This window comes from Salvelinus sp. IW2-2015, linkage group LG15 (genome assembly GCF_002910315.2).
Source record: "Salvelinus sp. IW2-2015 linkage group LG15, ASM291031v2, whole genome shotgun sequence".
Classification (NCBI taxonomy): domain Eukaryota; kingdom Metazoa; phylum Chordata; class Actinopteri; order Salmoniformes; family Salmonidae; genus Salvelinus; species Salvelinus sp. IW2-2015.
Genome location: NC_036855.1, coordinates 50,113,920 through 50,137,901, shown reverse-complemented (window position 1 = coordinate 50,137,901; position 23,982 = coordinate 50,113,920). Strand labels below are relative to the sequence as shown.

The 23,982-nt window shown below is 43.6% G+C and overlaps 1 protein-coding gene and 1 non-coding gene across 2 annotated transcripts in view; both read left to right on the top strand.

Moving 5' to 3' along the window:
• LOC111974035 (DNA damage-binding protein 1) overlaps positions 1–11,538 on the top strand; it is a 28,605-nt gene extending 17,067 nt beyond the window's left edge. Inside the window, exons 13-26 of the mRNA XM_024001533.2 lie at positions 2,141–2,301; positions 3,152–3,259; positions 4,075–4,282; positions 4,580–4,675; positions 4,881–4,992; positions 5,465–5,588; positions 5,768–5,932; positions 6,442–6,536; positions 7,182–7,352; positions 7,790–7,899; positions 8,558–8,727; positions 9,665–9,767; positions 10,995–11,118; positions 11,312–11,538. Coding sequence (XP_023857301.1) covers positions 2,141–2,301; positions 3,152–3,259; positions 4,075–4,282; positions 4,580–4,675; positions 4,881–4,992; positions 5,465–5,588; positions 5,768–5,932; positions 6,442–6,536; positions 7,182–7,352; positions 7,790–7,899; positions 8,558–8,727; positions 9,665–9,767; positions 10,995–11,118; positions 11,312–11,395 — 1,831 coding nt within the window. The 3' untranslated portion in view covers positions 11,396–11,538. The remainder of the gene's footprint in view (positions 1–2,140; positions 2,302–3,151; positions 3,260–4,074; positions 4,283–4,579; positions 4,676–4,880; positions 4,993–5,464; positions 5,589–5,767; positions 5,933–6,441; positions 6,537–7,181; positions 7,353–7,789; positions 7,900–8,557; positions 8,728–9,664; positions 9,768–10,994; positions 11,119–11,311) is intronic.
• LOC111975227 (small nucleolar RNA SNORA5) lies at positions 6,840–6,975 on the top strand. The gene has a single exon (XR_002878791.1). It is a non-coding gene; the product is annotated as a small nucleolar RNA SNORA5 (small nucleolar RNA).
• Positions 11,539–23,982: the final 12,444 nt, after the last annotated feature.

Here is a 23,982-nt window from a genome sequence, read left to right as displayed (position 1 = left end):
GCGGCGGCCGTCACAAGACGCGAGATTTCATCTGGAGAGAGAGGGGAGAAAGAGGTCAAAGCACAGGGTAGGGCAGTGTGAGCAGAACCAGCGGTGTCGTTTGACTTAGCAAACGAGATCGGATGTCGTCGACCTTTTCAAAATGGTTGACAAAGTCATCAACAGAGAGGGAGGAGGAGGGGGGAGGAGGATTCAGGAGGGAGGAGAAGGTGGCAAAGAGCTTCCTAGGGTTAGAGGCAGATGCTTGGAATTTAGAGTGGTAGAAATTGGCTTTAGCAGCAGAGACAGAAGAGGAGAATGTAGAGAGGAGGGAGTGAAAGGATGCCAGGTCCGCAGGGAGGCGAGTTTTCCTCCATTTCCGCTCGGCTGCCCGGAGCCCTGTTCCCAATACCCCATAATGACAGTAAAAACATTTTTGTATATTCTTTTTGAAAATGTATTGAAAATGAACTGTAAGTAAAAGTAATTCACACACCTGAGTCAATAGTTTGTAGAAGCACCTTTGGCAATGATTACAGCTGTGAGTTTGTCTGGGTAAGTCTCTAAGAGCTTTGCATGCCTGGATTGAGAAACATCTACCCATTTTAATATTTTCTAATATTCAAGCTCTGTCAGATTGGTTGTTGATCGTTGCTAGACAAAAATAAATTTTCAGGTCTTGCCATAGATATAAGTGGATTTAAGTCAACTGTAACATGGCCACTCAGAACATTCACACATGGCAGCATCATGCTGTGGGGATTTCAGCGGCAGGGACTGGGAGGCTAGTCAGGATCGAGGGGAAAGATGAATGGAGCAAAGTACAGAGATCCTTGATTAAAACCTGCGCCAGAGTGCTCAGGACCTTAGGCTGGGGCGAAGGTCACCTCCAACAGGACAACGATCCTAAGCGCACAGCCAAGACAACACAGGAGTGGCTTCGGGACAAGTCTCAATGTCCTTGAGTGGCCTTGCCAGAGCCCAGACTTGAACCAGATCGAACATCTCTGGAGAGACCTGAAAATAGCTGTGCCGCTTGAACCAGATCGAACATCTCTGGATGTTCGACGCTCCCCACCAACTTGACAGGGCTTGAGAGGATCTGCTGAGGAAGAATGGGAGAAACTCCCCAAATACAGGTGTGCCAAGCTTGTGGTGTCATACCCAAGAAGACTCTCTAGGCTGTAATCCCTGCCAAAGGTGCTTCAACAAAGTACTGAGTAAAGGGTCTGAATACTTATGTAAATGTGATATTTCCGTTTTTAAAATTATTTTACATTATACATTTGCCAACATTTCTAAAAACCTGTTTTTGCTTTGTCATTATAGGGTATTATTTGTAGATTGATTGATGGGAAACAAACCATTTGATCCATTTTAGAATAAGGTTGTAATGTAGCATAATGTGGGAAAAATGAAGGGGTCTGAATACTTTCCAAATGTACTGTATGTACACATACACACACACACCACTTTAAACCCAGTTGGAGTCAGCTTTACAGGCCATCACCATGCCTGAGCTTGTCTTACACTGCTCTCCATGGAACGCTCTACTAATGTGGTCTGGTTCAGTAAACACTGTTTAAGTGACTGTTGATGCTGAGCTGTAGCAAAAGCTGTGCCTTTTTGAGAGTGGGCTGTACCAACACATACACCCACTGGGGCAAAACAAATATCAATTAAGTAAATCTTGGCTACACAACGTAAAGTGCTTTGAGCACCTTTTAAATGCACTTCATAAATCCAATCCCATATGGTGGTGTAGTGACATACCCAATGGGTTGGAGGATTCTCTTCATCACTCTTCTTGAGAAAACCTATACTAAAAATGTGTAAATCAATCAATCCGTCATCATTAACACAATGGAAAGATCCAATGATTTCTTATTGAAATGGCGTAGGCGCCCGAGGAAAAACAAATTGGGAGAATTTAAGGCTCTGTGGCAAACAATAATGCAGACACTAGGGATGGGGGTGTGAGCATGCCAGTCTGGGTAGGTGAGGTGTAGTCATTGTTTGTGTGCGTCTGTTTAGTTGTTCATATTAGTAGTAAAAATAAAATGTGTTCTATAGTTTTTAGTATTTAAAATACATATATTTTTATATGTAATTTAATTAAACATATATCCAATCCCATGCTGTTCTGTCTGTCCCCCCTCAGCACGGTGGAGATGGAGCATGAGGTGGCCTGCCTAGACATCACGCCCCTGGGGGAGGGCGGAGAGTCGCCCCTCTGCGCCGTGGGCCTGTGGACGGACATATCGGCACGGGTCCTCAAGCTGCCCTGCTTCACCGCCCTGCACAAGGAGATGCTCGGAGGAGGTGAGCGGGGGATGGAGATTCAAGTMTATTAAAGGGATAGTGCAGGTGGGATGGATAGATGAAGCAACTGATTTGAACCTTTGTGTAGCCAGGTAAGTCTGTGTAACTTTGAGAAAAAGCTAATTTCCGCTGGGGGTGGGCACGGGTACTCGGTTCAAGGTTTTGTATACGGTTTTGTGTGACTTAATCGACAAAATTTGTATAAATGCAACTATTTAGCAGGCAAATTGTATATAAGCACTGACAAAGTGTTTGGAGTCTGTCAGTGAAAATATTAGTTTAGTTTTTAGTTAAGTATCAGAACAAACAGTAATTGGAGCAACTGTTATCGCAGCTAACATGCGAGTACTCCAGTATGCTAAGTTATTTTCCAGTGTACTCGAACATAGACATACTTTCAAATGCCCATCCCTAATGTCCGCCCTCTGTTTTGTTGCTCCCAACTTGTTCTTTTAATAAAGCTTCTGTAAAATCAACATTTTATAAAAAATATCATGATTGGGAGCTGCAAAAAAATCGGCACATTTTCTTTTTTCTCTGTATTGGACATTCTCTTTGTGTCCTCCTGTTATCATTTTTGGATGTGTTTTATAAACCCCTCCTATTCAAAGCCTGTGTAACTTGTCCATGAAAGGGAATCCTAAGGGACAGACGCACTCTATTGCTGGTTCCACACATCCTAGATCCATTTGCAATGTTGCACAATCATGTGGAAGATGTTGTGTGACCTAGCTGTCAATACTTTTCTTAATTGCCCCTCGGGATGCATAATAGAGTTGTTTTGACAGTGGAATTCTGCTGCTTTTCACACATTTGACGTGTCTGTGTGTGTGTGTGTGTGCGTGTACAGAAATTATCCCTCGCTCCATCCTGATGACGACGTTCGAGGGCGGCTACTACCTGCTGTGTGCCCTGGGAGACGGAGCGCTCTTCTACTTCGGCCTGGACCTGACTACAGGTCAGGCGGCTGGAGCAACACATACTGCTGTTGCCTTTTGATTGAGTCACATTTGAAGAAACTTTCCAGACGGTTAACTGCACCATCATGTCATTTATCGATAGAACAAATTGGGTTCAGATATGTCAAATGGGCCTGTTCATTGTCTTAACAGCTGCAGTTCGATTCTGTTTCAGAATTCTCAAAATGTATTGAAAATGTCAAACTCTTCATTGGAAATACAATGAGTGTACAAAACATGAGGAACACCTTCCTAATATTGAGTTGCAGCCCCTTATGCCCTCAGAACAGCCTCAATTGGTCGGGACTACAAGGTGTGGAAAGCGTTCCACAGGGATGCTGGCCCAGGTTGATTCCAATGCTTCCCACAGTTGTGTCAAGTTGGCTGGATGTCCTTTCTTGATACACACGGGAAACTGTTGAGTGTGAAAAACCCAGCAGTGTTTCTGTTCTTGACACACTCAAACCGGTGTGCCTGGCATCTACTACCATACCCCATTCAAAGGCACTGAAATATTTTGTCGGTCCCATTCACCGTCTGAATGGCACTAATACTCAATCCCCTTCATGTACGCTGATTGAAGTGGATTTAACAGGTGACATCAATAAGGGATTCACCTGGACAGTGTATGTCATGTAAAGAGCAGGTGTTCCTAATGTTATTGACACTCGGTGTATATTGAAAATGGAAAAGGTTTTGGATTGGAATTGCCGCTTATCTCCTGAATAGACTGAATTGAAAGTGCACTTAATCCTGGCAGGTTGGCAAACTTCTTGTTAAACTGTTGGCCTTGACCCTGTTGTGTTGCCAACAGGCATGCTGAGCGAGCGTAAGAAGGTGACTTTGGGCACCCAGCCCACGGTGCTGAGGACCTTCCGCTCCCTGTCCACCTCCAACGTGTTTGCCTGCTCCGACCGGCCCACCGTCATCTACTCCTCCAATCACAAGCTGGTCTTCTCCAATGTCAACCTCAAGGAGGTCAACTACATGTGTCCGCTCAACTCCGAGGGCTACCCCGACAGGTTAGTCAGTCACGCGCGGCTCAATAATCCAAAGTGGCATCCTTAGCAGGTCTTCTCCATTTGGACTGATGTGAGACAAATTCTACAGGTTTAAACGGAAACCTTTTTTCCCCTGTCACCTGTCCTGTGTTTTCAGACTAGTGCAAGTGGTGGAGGGGAGACTAAGAAGTCCGTTGTTTATTTTTCTCATTCAAGGAATCTAAAGAAAGAACATGAATGATTACAAAGCTAGAAATAATGTGCAACTCATCTGTTGTTGGGGTGTGGTTGTAACCTGTGTTTCTGTGTCTTTGACAGTCTGGCTCTGGCCAACAACAGCACTCTCACCATCGGGACCATCGACGAGATCCAGAAGCTCCACATTCGCACGGTTCCCCTCTACGAGTCTCCCAGGTAAGAGGGAACAACACCAGTAGAAATAGTTAAACAGAGTAGAAGTATATCTATCCAATGGATTTACCCTCAGGTAAATCAAGACCGACACATTTATTTATTTACATTAATTTGTTTCTTTTTACTCTTTCCTCTTTCTCACTCTCTCACTCCCCCCTTCAATCTCTCCACTTTATTTTCCCTTCTCGCTCCCTCCCTCTCTCAGGAGAATCTGTTACCAGGAAGTGTCTCAGTGTTTCGGGGTGCTGTCCAGCCGTGTGGAGATGCAGGACGCCAGCGGGACCACTGCAGCGGTGCGCCCCAGCGCTAGCACTCAGGTAGCTTCACACCATCTGGTATTTCACTGTACCGCTGCCAAGATCTCCTATTCTGTGCGCGTATTCATAAATATTCTCAGAATAGGAGTGCTGATCAAGACCATTTGAATATGGGCCCTGAGCCTTGTTTCCCGTATTCAACGGTTTTCATGATGCATCGTGACTTAAGTGCAACTGCGTGTTTTGTGAAAGAACAGTCTGGAAATATCTGTAAACTTCACTCTATATGAGCATCAGCATCTAGAGTTACTGTATTTTATTTAGCAGTTTTAGTTCAATTATGTTTTTTGTTGGGGAAATGCCTTGAATGCTAGTGATGCACATTGCTTGGTTTAGTCTAGGTTTATTGCACATAATGACTAAAAATAGAAAGGAGAAAAAATATATTATTTACAAGAACACTTTTCCCCTAGCCTTGTGGTGGTTCATAGTCTGGGTTTTCATATCTCCCCCTCTCCCTACCTCTCCCCAGGCTCTGTCTAGCAGTGTGAGCTCCAGTAAGCTGTTCCCCAGCAGCACCTCCCCACACGAGACCTCCTTCGGGGAGGAGGTGGAGGTGCACAGCCTCCTGGTGGTCGACCAACACACCTTCGAAGGTAAGTTCCCCCTTAAAACCGTCTTGATTAAAGAGACTATTTGTCAATTTGAAGTGAATTAATGTGATCTGGTGATTGGTAAGCTGATGGTTGTACTCTTGAGGAGTACACAAAAATCTTACCTTTTTGTGGTGATTTCTCCTCAATACCGTGATTTTCAAATGTGTTCATCCTCACAGTGCTCCACGCCCACCAGTTCCTCCAGAGTGAGTACGCCCTCAGCATGGTGTCCTGCCGCCTGGGCAGGGACCCCGCGGTCTACTTTATCGTTGGCACAGCGATGGTCTACCCAGAGGAGGCGGAGCCCAAGCAAGGCCGCATAATCGTCTTCCACTACACTGACGGTTAGGACAAATGTTTTCTTTCTTCCATTCTCATTGTTCTCGCTCACTCTTTCCCATCATTCTTCTCCTGTTGTTCTCTCACCCCCTCTTTCATATCCTCCTGTTTTTTTGCTCGCCCTCTTTCTCACACTTTCTTCTACAGTCTCTCTTTCTTCCCCCCCATCTTTTTCTCTCTTTCTCGCTCACCTTTCCATGCCTCTTCCTCCCTTGAGAGTGCCTGATAGCACCTTCCTATCGATAATCATCTGTCGTGAAGATGAATGACTCCGAGTGAACAGATGCTGTGAATACTGTATCAGAGAGCTATAGCACTAGCCTGAAAACCAAACTGGTGTGCTGCAATTCACCATTTGTTTAAAAGAATTGCCTGGAATCTAAACCATTTAAGCTCAGTTTCACCATTCTTTCACAGTGAAACAAATGGTTAAACGAAACATAACAGTTTGGATTTCAGGCTACTGTAACACCAGCCCTGACCCAGACTGTGTTATTTCTCTTCTTCTGTGTAGGTAAGCTGCAGACGGTTGCAGAGAAGGAGGTGAAGGGAGCCGTCTACTCCATGGTGGAGTTCAATGGCAAACTACTGGCCAGCATCAACAGCACAGTGAGTACTTTTGATGGTTTGAAAAGTAGATTTTTTTTTAAAGCCAACTCCTATTTTACAAGCTTTAGTTGTAGATATTCACATGGAGGGACATTTTTACATCCACRTAAATTAAAACTTTCACTTTGTCTCTCATTGCCATTAATGCATCACTAAGGGAATATTTGATTTAAGTGAGTCGGTTACTTTCGCCCCACGGTAAAGTTCGCCCCATGGTACGTGGCATAAAAAATAAGAAAATGGAAGGAGACAAGTTTTATTTCTCAATCCTGACTTTAAAATTTGTTTAAAAGAAAACTTTGTTGCTGCCTTGTCAAATTCAGTGCTTCCTCTACAATGGACCGTACTGGCCATAATGGCTGCCACAGTGAAACTGTAGTTATCGGACTCTCAACCATACGGAATGAGTGTTAGGGATAAACTTGAACTACAGAGAATTTAGTTTATTTAAGTTTATCCAGTAGTATTCTTTCAAATGGAACGTTGGAATCGGAAGGAACATTGACGGGGGTATTTCTTGTAATTGCGCGATAAACATGTCTCCTACAACAACAACCTTGGTGCTTTCGAGTCCTTGTTACTCCAAAGCTCCTCAACAATTGTGTATGTCAAAATCAACGCATCATCAATGTGCACCCGCCCCAGGTGCGTCTGTATGAGTGGACCGCTGAGAAGGAGCTGAGGACCGAGTGTAACCACTACAACAACATCATGGCACTCTACCTAAAGACCAAAGGAGACTTCATCCTGGTGGGAGACCTGATGAGGTCTGTACTGCTGCTGGCCTATAAACCCATGGAGGGCAACTTTGAGGAGGTAAGGAATTATACTAAGAGAGGCCCTGCCAGTGTTCCAATTCTCCACTAAGAGGATAGGGGATTTGCTCAGTGCCACACTTCAATTAGGAGGGTGTAGAATTGTAACAGACTGAGTACAGACTTTATAAGGTCTAAATGACGATTTGTTTTGGTTTTGCCCGTATACAGGTTTTTTCATCGTGGGTGGTTCCCCCTTGGAATACAGCATTCTCCAAAATATAGATTTGAATGCTTTTATTTTGTCGCACTTTTAGCCCATTTCTCATGGGCTATATCGAGGATGATTCAACACCAAACACTTGCAATGAATAAAAACATGAGTGATGAGTTGGAACCATTGTTTATCAATAATTGCACCTGTTGGCTTAATAACGTTTATTGAATGGAATTGAGCCGCTGGTGATACACCTGCTTTTCCCCTGTCACTCTTCTCAGATCGCCCGTGACTTCAATCCCAACTGGATGAGTGCTGTGGAGATCCTGGACGATGACAACTTCCTGGGGGCGGAGAATGCCTTCAACCTCTTTGTTTGTCAAAAAGACAGGTGAGGTGGAATCTGACCTCTTTCTAGAATCCTCTCACCTCAAATAAATAGTATGCATAGAATCGCTGAAGGACTAAATGAGATGGAGCCCGGCCTAGATATGTCCTCACACTCTGACCGCCGTCCTCCATAAGCCGTCGACTTAATCATTCATGATCACTGAATTCCATCGACCTTTGTCTTTCTCTCAGATGTTTGTTGATGCCACCGTTTCTCTCTTCTCGTCCTTCCTCCTGTGCTCTTTTGTTTTCAGTCATCACATTTGCGTTCTATCACTGTACCTTTCTTACTTCTCACTAACTCTTCCCTCACGCGCTTGTTTTTTCTTACTCATTACCTGTCATCTACATCTATTGCTTTTCCCATTTATCTTTTTCTGCCTGCCTCTGTATCGTTCGCTTTATCCCTGCCACTTTCTCTCAATTATAATAAATTCAATGCTACTTTATTGGTGTGCAGTAAATGGGTACACATTTCCAAAGCAGAAATGTATAAATAAATGGGAACAACGATTAGAATCAAAAATAAACTTTTTGTGCCATCTCTGAAATGTAGCTTTATTTAGAACTAAATAAATGGGTACACATTGCCAAAGCATTAAATAATTTGGACCAAAATAGAAGTTGAGCTCTCTCCCTCTCTCTCTCTCCCTTGGCAGCGCGGCCACTACAGACGAGGAGCGACAACATCTGCAGGAGGTGGGCGTGTTCCACCTGGGGGAGTTTGTCAATGTCTTCTCCCATGGGTCACTGGTGCTGCAGAACCTGGGCGAGAGCTCCACCCCCACGCAGGGCTCCGTGCTCTTTGGCACCGTCAACGGCATGATCGGTAATGGCCCCCACTGCCACACGCCATGGGTGTATTCACTAGAAACCAAATGAGACGAAACAGGGGGGGCCTAACCTGAATTTGTCAAATAAGAAACGCTTGTTTCTTTTCTGTTGCAAAACGTTTTTCTATGGTTTGTTTGCGGTAATGAATACACACCAGGGTCATAGAGCATGCGGTAGCACAAAACATTTTGACCGCAAGAGAGAGATCTGTGTTCTTGTTGGACATGTTTCTGTAGCAGCACTTGGGTTTCAAAATGTTGTTTTTCTGGTGCCTACTGAACCAGTACTGATGCTGGTTTCAAGGTCCCGAATGCCCTCGTGTCTTTTTTTTAGGCTGTGTACTGTTAGTGTAGCAGTCTGCTCTACAGATTTTCCTCAACTACATAAGCACCCATTTTAAGGATGAGAGGTGGGGAGCAGTGGAGAGGGGATGAAAGTCATTTCCAAGTGACTGTCCGAAATCAGTCACGTTCCTTTCTCCATTTCTTTCATAGCTGTGTTAATAAAGAAAGGGGAATGATGCTTTGAGTGTTCAGTGAATTCTGCAATGACGAATATTTCACTGAGGCACCTTCACAATTCTGCTGAAAGCCCTTTCTGAGTAAGCACCTCTGGTCATTCCCGGTTGACTGCTAATGAAGCAAAAATATATACAGGCTCTTTTTAAAGAAGTGAAAATGTATTAGTCCCCTGCAAAAAGCTGCACAACACATTTGTGTTCGTGGACATCATGTTCGGTAGGCACAAATTGGAGAGAGAAAGTTGTTTCACCTTCCCTCAGTCAGACAACCCACACTCAAATTCCCTCTCAGCTTTCATCTTTTCTCCTTCACTAGGTATGAGTGGCGAGCATACGGCTCTGCATACCTCATCCATTTCGGTTCTCTTTCTTTTCTCCCATAAATGACAAGCCATCTGTCTTATATCTCTAGGTCTTGTGACCTCTCTGTCCGAGGGCTGGTACAGCCTGCTGCTGGACCTGCAGAACCGACTCAACAAGGTCATCAAGAGCGTGGGCAAGATCGAGCACAGCTTATATCCTTTCCTTTTGGTGTGGGGGGGGGGTTCACGCGGACAAAAACCTGCCCCTTGTGTATCACATTGAAAGTGCCTTTTCAGAACTGGTGAGCATCACTGTCACGGGTGGCAAAACTTGGTACTACCTTGATGTGACTGTAAGAAGGGTAATGGTTGTCATAATATGCCTAGCCCGTATATGAATGAATGACGCTGTGTTTTACCATGTCGTGTGAATGAAGCGACGACCTGAAGTTGACACGTAGTCGTGTGTATGTGACACGACTGCCTGTCACCCATATAAGATGGGACGGTGGTTGAGTCACAGGGAAGAATCAATACGGCTGTGACGGTCATGGAATTTTGGATAACGGTAATTGGCCAGCCAAATGACCGCGGTCACTGTAATAACCTCCTCCACTCCTGACTGCATGTGCTGCCATAAAAATAGAATGACTAGAACGGGTGTCCCAATACAAGTCAATGATGGCATAATGGGTGGATTTGGGTCCATTGCGAGGCGCAAAGCAGGAAATCTACCCATCAATATGTGCTGTGATTTGCTGATTCAACTGACATTACAAAAAATACATTCCACATCAGTTAACATAAATTGAATCTACATTACCATGGAAATTATTGCGTCACAATACCAGGCAGTCCTGAGTGGCGCAGTGGTCAAAATGTTCGATCCCAGGCTGTGTCACAGCCGGCCGTGACCGGAAGCCATTGGCACAATTGGCTCAGAGACGTCCGCGGTAGGGGGGGCGTTTGGCCGGGGGACTTTCCATGGCTCGTCGCGCTCTAGTGACTCCTTGTGGCAGGGCCGGCACATGCAAGCGGACTTCGGTCATCAGTCGAACGGCGTTTCCTCCGACCCATTGGTGCAGCTGACTTACGGTTTAAGCGAACAGTGTGATAAGTGGCGCAGCCAGGCAGGTCATGTTTTGGAGGACGCATGGCTCAACATTCGCTTCTCCCGAGCTCATTGGGGAGTTGCAGCGATGAGCCAGAGATCGTCATTTGGAGAGAAAATGGGGTAAAAAAAAAAAAAGCTTGTGGCCATACCACCCTGAACTCATCTGATCTCGATAGCAGTGCATGTGCTCATATTTTAGTGAACATTATATGAGTAAATGCAGCTTCCGGTCCTCAAAAGGACAGAGTTCCCTGTAAGAGGAGTGACTTTGCTGTAGGGGTATGTGTGTAGGTGTGTGTTATTTGTCTTCCTTGACTTGGTGGCACCTGGAGGTCCTTCCATACAGAGCGTAAGACTGAGCAGGCCACGGGCTTCATCGACGGGGACCTCATCGAGAGCTTCCTGGACCTGGGCCGCGCCAAGATGCAGGAGGTGGTCAGCACGCTACAGGTACCAACACACATGCACGCTCTCTGAAGCACATGCATACATGCTCTCATACCGATACACACGCTCGCTCACACTTTTTGGACTGCAGTGACACTTAATAAAGGTACCTCAGCTACATGTGTCCCATAGCTGTGCGGGCCAATCCAAACTGCTGGAACAGTGAGCTGACATAACACCCCCTTCTGCGTTTCAGATTGACGACGGCAGCGGCATGAAACGCGAGGCCACCGTGGACGAGGTCATAAAGATTGTGGAGGAGCTGACAAGGATCCACTAGCCCCTCCCACCCAGACCCCGGCCATTACGGAGGGGGTAGAGGGAGGGAACCGGGGGAGGGGTGGCTAGGGCTCTGTAAATACTTATAAATAAATAAAAAGGTGTTTGCATGACTGTCCTCCAGACTTCAAATGAGTTGACACATAGATTTTTTTTTTTATCTGATCCCAGACGGGCCACATCAATACTTCACAGGTGCTTGGATAAACAAAATGGCCTGTCGACCATAACGAAGATGACGAGCAAAGGGACTGGTCAGAAAGCCATAAGTTATGGAAGAGAGGGAGGAGGGGGGTGGCCAGATCACTGCAGTGCAAGGACGGGGAGAGATGACTTGTGGATTTGGCAGGGATCCACTAAAGTAGGAATGATTGAAGTCTGGAGAGAACATGAGTAAAAGAGAAGGAAGGAATGGGTGGAAAATGATACATTAGCTGTTTTGTCTGCCGTTTCTCCAAATAAAGGTTGCTTTAGTACTGTGTACCTCTGCGTTTGGGTCTTTGTGTTTCATGAATGGTGCACAGAGGTCTCTTATCTTTCCACTGAGTGATGATATTCATTAAATTCAGTTGGCTTTGGGGTTTCAAAGCATGTCAAGTCTTACACCACAGTGTCAAAAGAAATTTATATTTCATCAATTACATTCTATTAAATGTATGCACTCACTACTGTAAGTCGCTCTGGATAAGAGCATCTGCTAAATTACAAATGTAAAAATGAATCCCTTTCAGTGACTTAATGTACTATATTAACTTTTGCATGGTCTCCTAGAGTTGAATTATTCTTTTAACTCAGTTTTGACTATGGGGACACGTTTGTTTCAAGGCATAAGAAAGGGGTGAAAGATTTATTAGCAAAGACCGTATTTGTAGTTAAGGTGCATATTGTGGTGTGCGGAGACCTCTGGGTTCCAACGGAACCATTAATAAGCTGTGCTCGGGCTCTGAGAAGTACTTAGCTATAATTATTATTATGACAGTTATCTGCAGACAGAGTTCCTGGGCTACCGGGTGGGGGAACTGGTCAATCAATTATTAACTGCCAGGGAAAAGGCTGGAATTGAATAGCCCTGTGCCTGTATTTCATATAGCATATTTTTATGTGGTAGAAAATAAAACTAACCCTAAATCAGCACTCCTACTCTGAGATGCTTGATCCATATGGTCCCTGATGTAGGCTAGACCCTTGCTGGAATGACATCTGCAAAGACGGTGGTGCCGAGCTGCCAGCAGCCAACTGAACTTGCTTCAACCAACTGATGCCATAGKACAGAGAAGCACTACTACCGACACGAGAGGAAACTGTACCACATGTCCACTGTAGCTGAGCAGAGGCACTTAAGTGTATATGTAGTTACACAGGCTCTTAGGACACCCCAGAGAGGCATTATCTGCCGATGTCAGCTGTACACCAGAACGCACATAACATCCTCCGCCAGGACCAGACCTCTGTTAGATCAGACAGCATGCCTTATTTATTGTCTCCCTTGGCAGGTTCTCCCTCGTCTGGCAGTGCTTTGTTTTTGATGACGAACATGTAGCCAACATGCTGCGTTACAGCAGCTGAGGGGGTGATCCTGGCCTTGTGTCTGTCATCCAAGGAAAGCAATGGGAACTGATCCATTTTGATTGAGGTATTGCAGCATTTTGGATTTGAAATTATACATGGAGGTTAAAATGACATTCATTTATGTGTATTAATGTAGTATGAAGTTGGTTTGGTCCCATATCCCTAGCACGCAATGACTACATCAAGCTTGAGTCTACAAGCTTGTTGGATGCATTTGCAGTTTGTTTTAAGTTGTTTCAGATTATTTTGTGCCCAAAAGAAATCAATGGTAAATAAAGTATTGTGTCATTTTGTCATCACTTTAATTGTAAATAAGAATATATGTTTCTAAACACTTTTACATTAATGTGGATGCTACCATGATTATGGATAATCATTGAATTAATCGTGAATAATGATGAGCGAGAAAGTTAGAGGCACTACATGTTGGAACATTGCTGCAGGTACTTGCTTCCATTTAGCCTCAAGCATTAGTTTCGGGCACTGATGTTTGGCGATTAAGCCTGGCTCGCAGTCGGCGTTCCAATTCATCCCAAAGGTGTTCGATGGTGTTGAGGTCAGGGCTCTGCAGGCCAGTGAAGTTCTTCCACACCAATCTCGGCAAACCATTTCGGTATGGACCTGGCTTTGTGCACGGGGGGGAATGTCATGCTGAAACAGGAAAGGGCCTTACCCAAACTGTTGCTACCAAGTTGGAAGCACAGAATCGTCTAGAATGTCGTTGTATGATGTAGCGTTAAGATTTCCCTTCACTGGAACTAAGGGGCCTAACCTGAACCATGAAAAACAGCCCCAGACCATTATTCTTCCTTCACCAAACTTTACAGTTGGCACTATGCATTGGGCAGGTAGCGTTCTCCTGGCATCCACCAAACCGTTTACACTGCTCCCGASTCCAATGGCGGCGAGCTTRACACCACTCAAGCCGACGCTTGGCATTGCGCTTGGTGATCTTAGGCTTGTGTGCGGCTGCTTAYCCATGGACACCCATTTTATGAAGCTCCCGACTAACAGTTATTGTGCTGACATTGCTTCCAGAGGCAGTTTGGAACCGAGGACAGGCGATTTTTACGCGCTTCAGCAATAGGCAGTTCCGTTATGTGAGATTGAGTGGCCTACCACTTCGCGGTTGAAACGTTGTTTCTCCTAGGCGTTTCCACTTCACAATAACAGCACTTACCGTTGACCGGGCAGCTCTAGCAGGGCAGGCATTTGATAAACTGACTTGTTGGAAAGGTGGCATCTTATGATGGTGCCACGTTGAAAGTCAATGAGCTTTTCAGTAAGGCCATTCTGCTGCCAATGTTTGTCTAGGGATATTTCATGGCTGTGTGCTCAATTTGATACACCTGTCAGCAATGGGTGACAGGTGTATAGCCAAATCCACTGATGTGAAGGGGTGTCCACATACATTTGTATATATAGTGTATCTTTTCTGGGTGATTTTAAATATTGACTGGCTTTAATCAAGCTGCCCACTCAAGAAAAACCTTCAAACTGTAACCGGTACCTGCAACCTGGTTCAGGTTATCAGTCAAGCTACCAGGGAAGTTACAAACAGCACAGGAATGAAATAATCAACATGTATTGATCACATCTTTACTAATGCTGGAGGAATTTCCTTTAAAGCAGTATCCAAATCCATCGGATGTAGTCAAAATCTAGTCTCCATATCTAGGAAAACCAAAGTTCTGTGGTGTGTAATGAGGAGCAACCGGATGCTGCTCTTGACACGTTTATGAAATTGCTTAATGCAGTCACTAATATGCATGCACCCATTAAGAAAATGACTGTAAAAACTGTTAAAGRGCAGTGGATTGATGAGGAATTGAAAAATGGTATGGTTGAGAGGGATGAAGCAAAATAAATGGCAAATAAGTCTGGCTGCACAACTGTTTGGCAAACTTACTACAAATTGAGAAATCATGTGACTAAATTGAATAAAAAGAAGAAGAAACTACTCTATGAAACAAAGATGAATGATAGTAAAAAGCTTTGGAGCACCTTAAATGAAATTTTGGGCAAAAAGGCAAACTCAGCTCTATCATTCATTGAATCAGATGGCTCATTAATCACAAAACCCACTGATATTGCCAATTACTTTAATGATTTTTTCATTGACAAGATTAGCAAARTTAGGCATGACATGCCAGCAATAAACACTGACAGTACACATCCTAGTATAACTGATCAAATTATGAAAGACAAGCACTGTAATTTTGAATTCCGTAAAGTGAGTGTGGAAGTGGTGAAAATATTGTCTWTCAACAATGACAAGCCACCGGGGTCTGACATATTGGATGGAAAATTACTGAGCATAATAACGGACGATATTGCCACTACTATTTGCCACATCTTCAATCTAAGCCTACTATAAAGTGTGTGCCGTCAGGCCTGGAGGGAAGAAAAAGTAATTCCGTCACCCAAGAATAGTAAAGCCCACTTTACTGGCTCAAATAGCCGACCAATCAGCCTGTTACCAACACTTAGTAAACTTTTGGAAAAAATTGTGTTTGACCAGATACAATGCTATTTCACTGTAAACAAATTGACAACCGACTTTCAGCATGCTTGTAGGGAAGGACATTCAACAAACACGGCACTTACACAAATGACTGATGATTGGCTGAGAGAAATTGATGATACAAAGATTGAGCTGTTTTGTTAGACTTCAATATCGATCATAGTCTGCACCTGGAAAAACATATGTGTTATGGCTTTACACCCCCTGCTATATTGTGGATAAAGAGTTAGGAATTCCACAGGGTAGCTGTCTAGGCCCCTTACTTTTTCAATCTTTACTAATGATATGCCACTGGCTTTACTCAAAGCATCTATGCATGAGGATGACTCAACACTATACGCGTCAGCTACTACAGAGAGTGAAATCATTGCAACAATTAACAAAGAGCTGCAGTTAGTTTCAGGGATAAATTAGTTCTAAATATTTAATCAACTAAAAGCAATGTATTTGCGACAAATCTTTCACTAAACTCTAAACCTTAACTAAATCGTGTAATAAACGTAGAAATTGAGCAAGTTGATGTGACTAAACTGCTTGGAGTAACCCTGGATTGTAAACTGTCATGGTCAAAACAGGTTGACACAACAGGAGCTAAGATGGGGAGAAGTCTGTCCATAATAAACCGTTGCTCTGACTTTTTAACAACACTATCAACAAGGCAGGTCYTACAGTCCCTAGTTTTGTCGCACCTGGACTACTGTTCAGTCATGTGGTCAGGTGCCACAAAGAGGGACCTCGGAAAATTACAATTGGCTTAGAACAGGGCAGCACGCCTGGCCCTTAAATGTACACGGAGAGCTAACATGAATAATATGCATGTAAATCTCTCATGGCTCAAAGTGGAGGAGAGATTGACTTCATCACTACTTGTTTTTGTAAGAAGTGTTGACATGGGCCTCCTGGYTGGCGCAGTGGTCTAAGGCACTGCATCGCAGTGCTAGCTGTGCCACCAGAGATTCTGGGTCTGAGCCCAGGCTCTGCCGCAGCCGGCCGCGACCGGGAGGCTCATGGGGCGACGCACAATTGGCCCAGCGTCGTCTGGGTTAGGGAGGGTTTGGCCGGCAGGGATATCCTTGTCTCATCGCGTACTAGTGACTCCTGTGGCGGGCCGGGCGCAGTGCACGCTGACCAGGTCGCTAGGTGTATGGTGTTTCCTCCTGGCTTCTGGGAAGGTACTCTCCTGGCTTCCTGGCTTCTGGGTTGGATGTGTGTTGTGTCAAAAAGCAGTGCGGCTTGGTTGGGCAAGGGATAAAAAAATGTTCGGAGGACGCATGGCTCTCGACATTTGCCTCTCCTGAGTCCGTACGGGAGTTGCTGCGATGAGACAAGATAGTAACAATTGGATTTTGATACCACGAAATTGGGGAGAAAAAGGGGTAAAATAATTTTTAAAAGAAGTGTTGACATGCAGAACGCACCGAGGTGTCTGTTTAAAARACTTAGTACACAGCTCGGACACCAGAGGTCTCTTCACAATCCCCAAGTCAAGAATAGACAACTTAGAGCCATACATCATCAGGTAACTGATGCAAGCAGTAGAATCAGATTTTTWAAAACAGCGGGGACTGTGAAGAGATGCACACACACAAGAACAGACACACGCTAGCACACACATTCTACACACACGTTCATTGTCATATTGTTGTATGGTGGTATTATACATGTTGTATTGTACTGTCGATATTTAGTGGCATAATAATGTAATATGATGTAGTGTTTTTATCTTTTGTTTTGAGTGCGATGTTTGGCAGCAGCTAATACAGATCCCTAATAAATACAAAAATACAAATATTCACGATTCTTGTTTATTTGTAATCATGTAGCAAACAATAATCTGAAACACAATCAAAACAAACTGCAAATGCATCCAACAAGTTGGTAGAGTCACAAGCATGATGTAGTCATTGCTTGTGAGGAATATGGGACCAAATACTAAACGTTTGACTACTTTAATACACATCAGTGAATTTGACCAAATGCTTTGGCTTCCCTAAAATGGGGGGGGGGGGACTATGTCCAAAAAGTTCTGTAATTTCTAAAAGGTTCACCTGATAATCACTGTAATCACTGACCTCACTGTATAATAGGCATATTTTCAGAATTTACCATAGTTTTATCAAGTAAAAAAAAAAAACATCCTCAATGACATCATAATTCTAGTTAAATTAAGATATATATAATCTATTTGATGCAGGGTTTTTTCAGCTTTGTGCGTAAGGTTTTTGAACCACCCAACATCAAACTATCCATAATGCTTTAGAGATTTGAGAGATATTATTATGGGAATTCTGGTGCAATCCCAAAAAGGCAGAGAAGGTTGGGACGTGACTGTGATGCCTGATGATGATCCATCTCATTTGGAGTCTGGAAGATTCCCTTGGGGCTGGTTAGAATAGGTTTTTTTAAATCTAAGAATGTTTAAGAATAATATAACGAGAGAACATGCAGCTCATATCAAAAGTATCAACTTCAGCAATTACTTAGAGTGTCACGCCCTGTGATTTGGGTGGGCATTCTATGTTCATTTTCTATGTTTTGTATTTCTTTGTGTTTGGCCGGGTGTGGTAGAATCATACTTAGGCAGCTTTTTCCCACCTGTGTTTTGTGGGTAGTTGTTTTCTGTTTTGTGTCTGCACCAGACAGAACTGTTTCGTGTTGTTACATTTAAATATTTTTCCTCAGTGTTCAGTTTAAATAAATAATCATTAACACTTACCACGCTGCGCTTTGGTCCGATCCTTCTCATTCCGACGACGAACGTTACATAGAGATAATTCACAATACAAATATGACCTTATATTGAACAATGTGAGCTGTGTTGAGGTGAGGCACATCTCTTTAGTTGAGATCTTTAGTTCTAAGAAATGAACTCCATGTTACTTAGGCCTGTGTTGTATTGTTCAGCTGCCAGTAGATGTTAGACTAAGGGTTGATGTTTGCGAATACTACACGCACTGTTCTGAGAGTTGAGTTGCACACCGTAAATATCGAATTTGACTGCAAGTCATTGTCATAATTAGCTTGGATGTTTTGTCAATACCCACATAAAATATTCAGTGACAGTGGCCTGCTTTGTCATTTGCTGTAAATATTACATTTGGTGGCATGAGTGAGAACTACTGATGGAATAAGCTTGTCCTAATAGTCAGGTTGAGTTATATGGTCTGACAGTTATTACACATAATCATATAACAAAAAGTGGATGGAAATGTAACCTTGATAACATTGAAGCATAATTATGATAATGTTGCATAATACACGCTAATGCACTCGCTAATTACTGTTCTGTGTAATACACTGAGATAGAAACGCACACCAGCCCAGGTGTGTCACGCCCTGACCGTAGATTGCTTTGTATGTTTCTATTTTTAGTTTGGTCAGGGTGTGATGTGGGTGGGTATTCTATGTTGTAGGTCTAGGTTTTCTGTTTCTATGTGTTTGGCCTGGTATGGTTCTCAATCAGAGGCAGCTGTCTATCGTTGTCTCTGATTGAGAGCCATACTTAGGTAGCCTGTTTTCCCACTTGTGTTTGTGGGTGGTTATTTTCTCGTTAGTGTTTGTTGCACCTGTCAGAACCTTTCGTTGGTCGTTTTGTTGGTGTATTCATTTTTGATTCAAAGTATTATGGATACGTACCACGCTGCACTTTGGTCCTCCTCTCCTTCTCCCGACGACTTTCGTTACAAGGTGGCTCTGCAGGTGTGACCACAGCTGGGTTACAGCAGCTAAGTGTTAAAATAGCAGCATACTGTGGGCTATTTTAATCCTCGCAAGCTGTCACATCAACTGTAAGTAGATTTTTATTCAACCCAAAAGTCGCTATGTTCTCCTAGGTTAAATAAAAAATATTTGTGAACAGCTTATTATTATTATTTTTAAATTCTGGGAGGGGTTCAGATCACAGACGGGCAATAATATTTAAAAAGTACATAGATCCACCCTCCCGCACCCCATCCCGGACACCAGAGAAAACCCTCCCCATACCACCCCTTCCATGTGGGCCTGAAAGCAAAGAAAGTAAAACATATGAAAATAGGTTTATACATTGCCTTGAGAAAGAATTCATAGCCCTTGGCTTATTAGTAAGGGGTGTAAATACTTTCTGAAGGCATTATATATACAATATATATTCACGGTGGGAACCACACATGCGGAGAGAATCCCTTCACCTACTCTGCGTCTCACAAAGACACGGCAGTTGTAACCAAAAATCTCACATTTGGGACTCATCAGGCCAAAGGACAGATTTCCACCGGTCTAATTTCCATTGCTCGTGTTTCTTGACCCAAACAAGTCTCTTCTTATTATTGGTGTCCTTTAGTAGTGGTTTATTTGTAGCAATTCGACCATGAAGGCCTGATTCACTCAATCTCCTCTGAACAGTTGATTTTGAGATGTGTCATTTACTTGAACTCTGTGAAGCATTTATTTTGGCTGCAATTTTTGAGGCTGAAAGTTATCCTCTGTGGCAGAAGTAACTCTGTGTATTCCTTTCCTGTGGCGGTCCTCATGAGAGCTAGTTTCATCGTAGCGCTTGATGGTTTTTGTGACTGCACTTAAAGAAACTGTAATTGGAATTTTAATGTTTGTGCTTTTCTTATAATTAATTTCTGTCTTCTATTCATGTGCTGTTCTAATAACCAATTTCTGTGTTCATGCACAAATCCTCACTATCAGTAGCTGCAATTTGGCAGTATTGCAATTTGGCAGTACAGTTTAGAGAGAAAGAAGCCTCGTGATGTATTGGTCTGTCACATGTTATGAAGCAGTATTGGTCTGTCACATGGATGAAACAAAACGGTAATGATTAATTAATTATGCTAAATCATGCAAATACAGTGCCTTGCGAAAGTATTCACCCCCTTGGCGTTTTTCCTATTTTGTTCCATTACAACCTGTAATTTAATAAATTTTTATTTGGATATCATGGAATGGACATACACAAAATGGTAAAAATTAGTGAAGTGAAAAAAATAAATACAAATATTTCAAAAAAGAAAAAAAAAGTGGTGTGCATATGTATTCACCCCCCTTGCTATGAATTCCCTAAATAATATCTGGTGCAACCAATTACCTTCAGAAGTCACATAATTCGTTTAAAAAGTTCACCTGTGAGCAATCTAAGTGTCACATGATCTGTCACATGATCTCAGTATATATGCACCTGTTCTGAAAGGCCCCAGAGTCCGCAACACCACTAAGCAAGGGGCACAACCAAGCAAGCGGCACTATGAAGACCAAGGAGCTCTCCAAACAGGTCAGGGACAAAGTTGTGGAGAAGTACAGATCAGGGTTGGATTATAAAAACATATCCGAAACTTTGAACATCCCAGGGAGCCCCATTAAATCTATTATTAAAACGGAAATAATATGGCACCACAACAAACCTGCCAAGAGAGGGCCGCCCACCAAAACTCACGGACCAGGCAAGGAGAGCATTAATCAGAGAGGCAACAAAGAGACCAACGATAACCCTGAAGGAGCTGCAAAGCTCCACAGCGGAGATTGGAGTATCTGTCCATAGGACCACTTTAAGCCGTACACTCCACAGAGTTGGGCTTTACGGAAGAGTGGCCAGAAAAAAGACACTGCTTAAAGAGAAATATAGGCAAACACGTTTGGTGTTCGCCCAAAGGCATGTCGGAGACTCCCCAAACATATGGAAGAAGGTACTCTGGTCAGATGAGACTTAAATTTAGATTTTTGGCCATCAAGGAAAATGCTATGTCTGGCGCAAACCCAACACCTTTCATCCCCACGAGAACACCATCCCCACAGTGAAGCGTGGTGGTGGCAGCAACATGTTGTGGGGATGTTTTTCATTGGCAGGGACTGGGAAACTGGTCAGAATTGAAGGAATGATGGATGGCGCTAAATACAGGGAAATTCTTGAAGTAAACCTGTTTCAGTCTTCCAGAGATTTGAGACTGGGACGGAGATTCACCTTCCAGCAGGACAATGACCCTAAGCATACTGCTAAAGCAACAATCGAGTGGTTTAAGGGGAAACATTTAAATGTCTTGGAATGGCCTAGTCAAAGCCCAGACCTCAATCCAATTGAGAATCTCTGGTATGACTTAAAGATGGCTGTACACCAGCGGAACCCATCCAACTTGAAGGAGCTGGAGCAGTTTAACCCTGAAGAATGGGCAAAAATCCAAGTGGCTAGATGTACCAAGCTTAAAGAGACATACCCCAAGAGACAGTACCCGCAAAACACCAGTCTCAACGTTAACAGTGACGAGGCGACTCCGGGATGCTGGCCTTCTGGGCAGTGTTGCAAAGAAAAAGCCTTATCTCAGACTGGCCAATAATCAGAAAAGATTAAGATGGGCAAAAGAACACAGACACTGGACAGAGGAACTCTGCCTAGAAGGCCAGCATCCCAAAGTCACCTCTTCACTGTTGATGTTGAGACTGATGTTTTGCGGGTGCTATTATTTTTATTATTTTTATTTTTAAATAAATTTTACCCCCTTTTCTCCCCAATTTTCGTGGTATCCAATCGCTAGTAATTACTATCTTGTCTCATCGCTACAACCCAGTACGGGACATCGAGGAGGGAGACGAAGGTCGAAAGCCATGCGTCCTCCGAAGCACAACCCAACCAAGCCGCACTGCTTCTTAACACAGCGCGCCTCCAACCCGGAAGCCAGCCGCACCAATGTGTCGGAGGAAACACCGTCACCTGGCCCCCTTGGTTAGCGCGCACTGCGCCCGGCCGCCACAGGAGTCGCTGGAGCGCCATGAGACAAGGATATCCCTACCGGCCAAACCCTCCCTAACCCGGACGACGCTAGGCCAATTGTGCGTCGCCCACGGACCTCCTGGTCGCGGCCGGCTGCGACAGAGCCTGGGGCAACCCAGAGACTCTGGTGGCACAGCTAGCGCTGCGATGCAGTGCCCTAGACCACTGCGCACCCGGGAGCCCGCGGGTGCTATTTAATGAAGCTGCCAGTTGAGGACTTGTGAGGTGTCTGTTCTCAAACTAGACACTCTAATGTACTTGTCCTCTTGCTCAGTTGTGCACCGGGGCCTCCTACTCCTCTTTCTATTCTGGTTAGAGCCAGTTTGCGCTGTTCTGTGAAGGGAGTAGTACACAACGTTGTACGAGATCTTCAGTTTCTTGGCAATTTCTCGCATGGAATAGCCTTCATTTCTCAGAACAAGAATAGACTGACGAGTTCAGAAGAAAGTTCTTTGTTTCTTGCCATTTTGAGCCTGTAATCGAAACAACAAATGCTGAGTGCTCCAGCTACTCAACTAGTCTAAAGAAGGCCAGTTGTATTGCGTCTTAATACAAGACAAAGTTTTCAGCTGTGCTAACATAATTGCAAAAGGGTTTTCTAATGATTAATTAGCCTTTAAAAATTAGCTAACACAACGTGCCATTGGAACACAGGAGTGATGGTTGCTGATAATGGGCCTTTGTACGCCTATGTAGATATTCCATAAAAGAATATGCCGTTTCCAGCTACAATAGTCATTTACAACAATTAACAATGTCTACACTGTATTTCTGATCAATTTCATGTTATTTTAATAGACAAAAAAAATATTTTCTTCAAAAACAAGACATTTCTAAGTGACACCAAACTTTGAATGGTAGTGTATATACAGTTGAAGTCAGAAGTTTACATACACCTTAGCCAAATACATTTAAACTCAGTTTCACAATTCCTGACATTTAATCCTAGTAAAGATTTCCTGTCTTAGGTCAGTTAGGATCACCACTTTATTTTAAGAATGTGAAATGTCAGAATAATAGTAGAGAAAATTATTTATTTCAGCTTTTATTTCTTTCATCACATTCCCAGTGGGTCAGAAGTTTACATACTCAATTAGTATTTAGTAGCATTGCCTTTAAATTGTTTAACTTGGGTCAAACGTTTCGGGTAGCCTTCCACAAGCTTCCCACAATAAGTTGGGTGAATTTTGGCCATTCCTCCTGACAGAGCTGGTGTAACTGAGTCAGGTTTATAGGCCTCCTTGCTCGCACACGCTTTTTCAGTTCTGCCCACAAATGTTCTATATTATTGAGGTCAGGGCTTTGCGATGGCCACTCCAATACCTTAACTTTGTTGTCCTTAAGCCATTTTCCACAACTTGGAAGTATGCTTGGGGTTATTGTCCATTTGGAAGACCCATTTGCGACCAAGCTTGAACTTCCTGGCAGATGTCTTGAGATGTTGCTTCAATATATCCATATAATTTTCCACCTCATGATGCCATCTATTTTTGTGAAGTGCACCAGTCCCTCCTGCAGCGAAGCCCCCCCACAACATGATGCTGCCACCCTCGTGCTTCACAGTTGGGATGGTGTTCTTCGGCTGCAAGCCTCCCCTTTTTCTCCAAACATAACGATGGTCATTATGGCCGAACAGTTCTATTTTTGTTTCATCAGACCAAGGACATTTCTCCAAAAAGTACGATCTTTGTTCCCATGTGCAGTTGTAAACCGTAGTCTGGCTTTTTTATGGCGGTTTTGAGGCAGT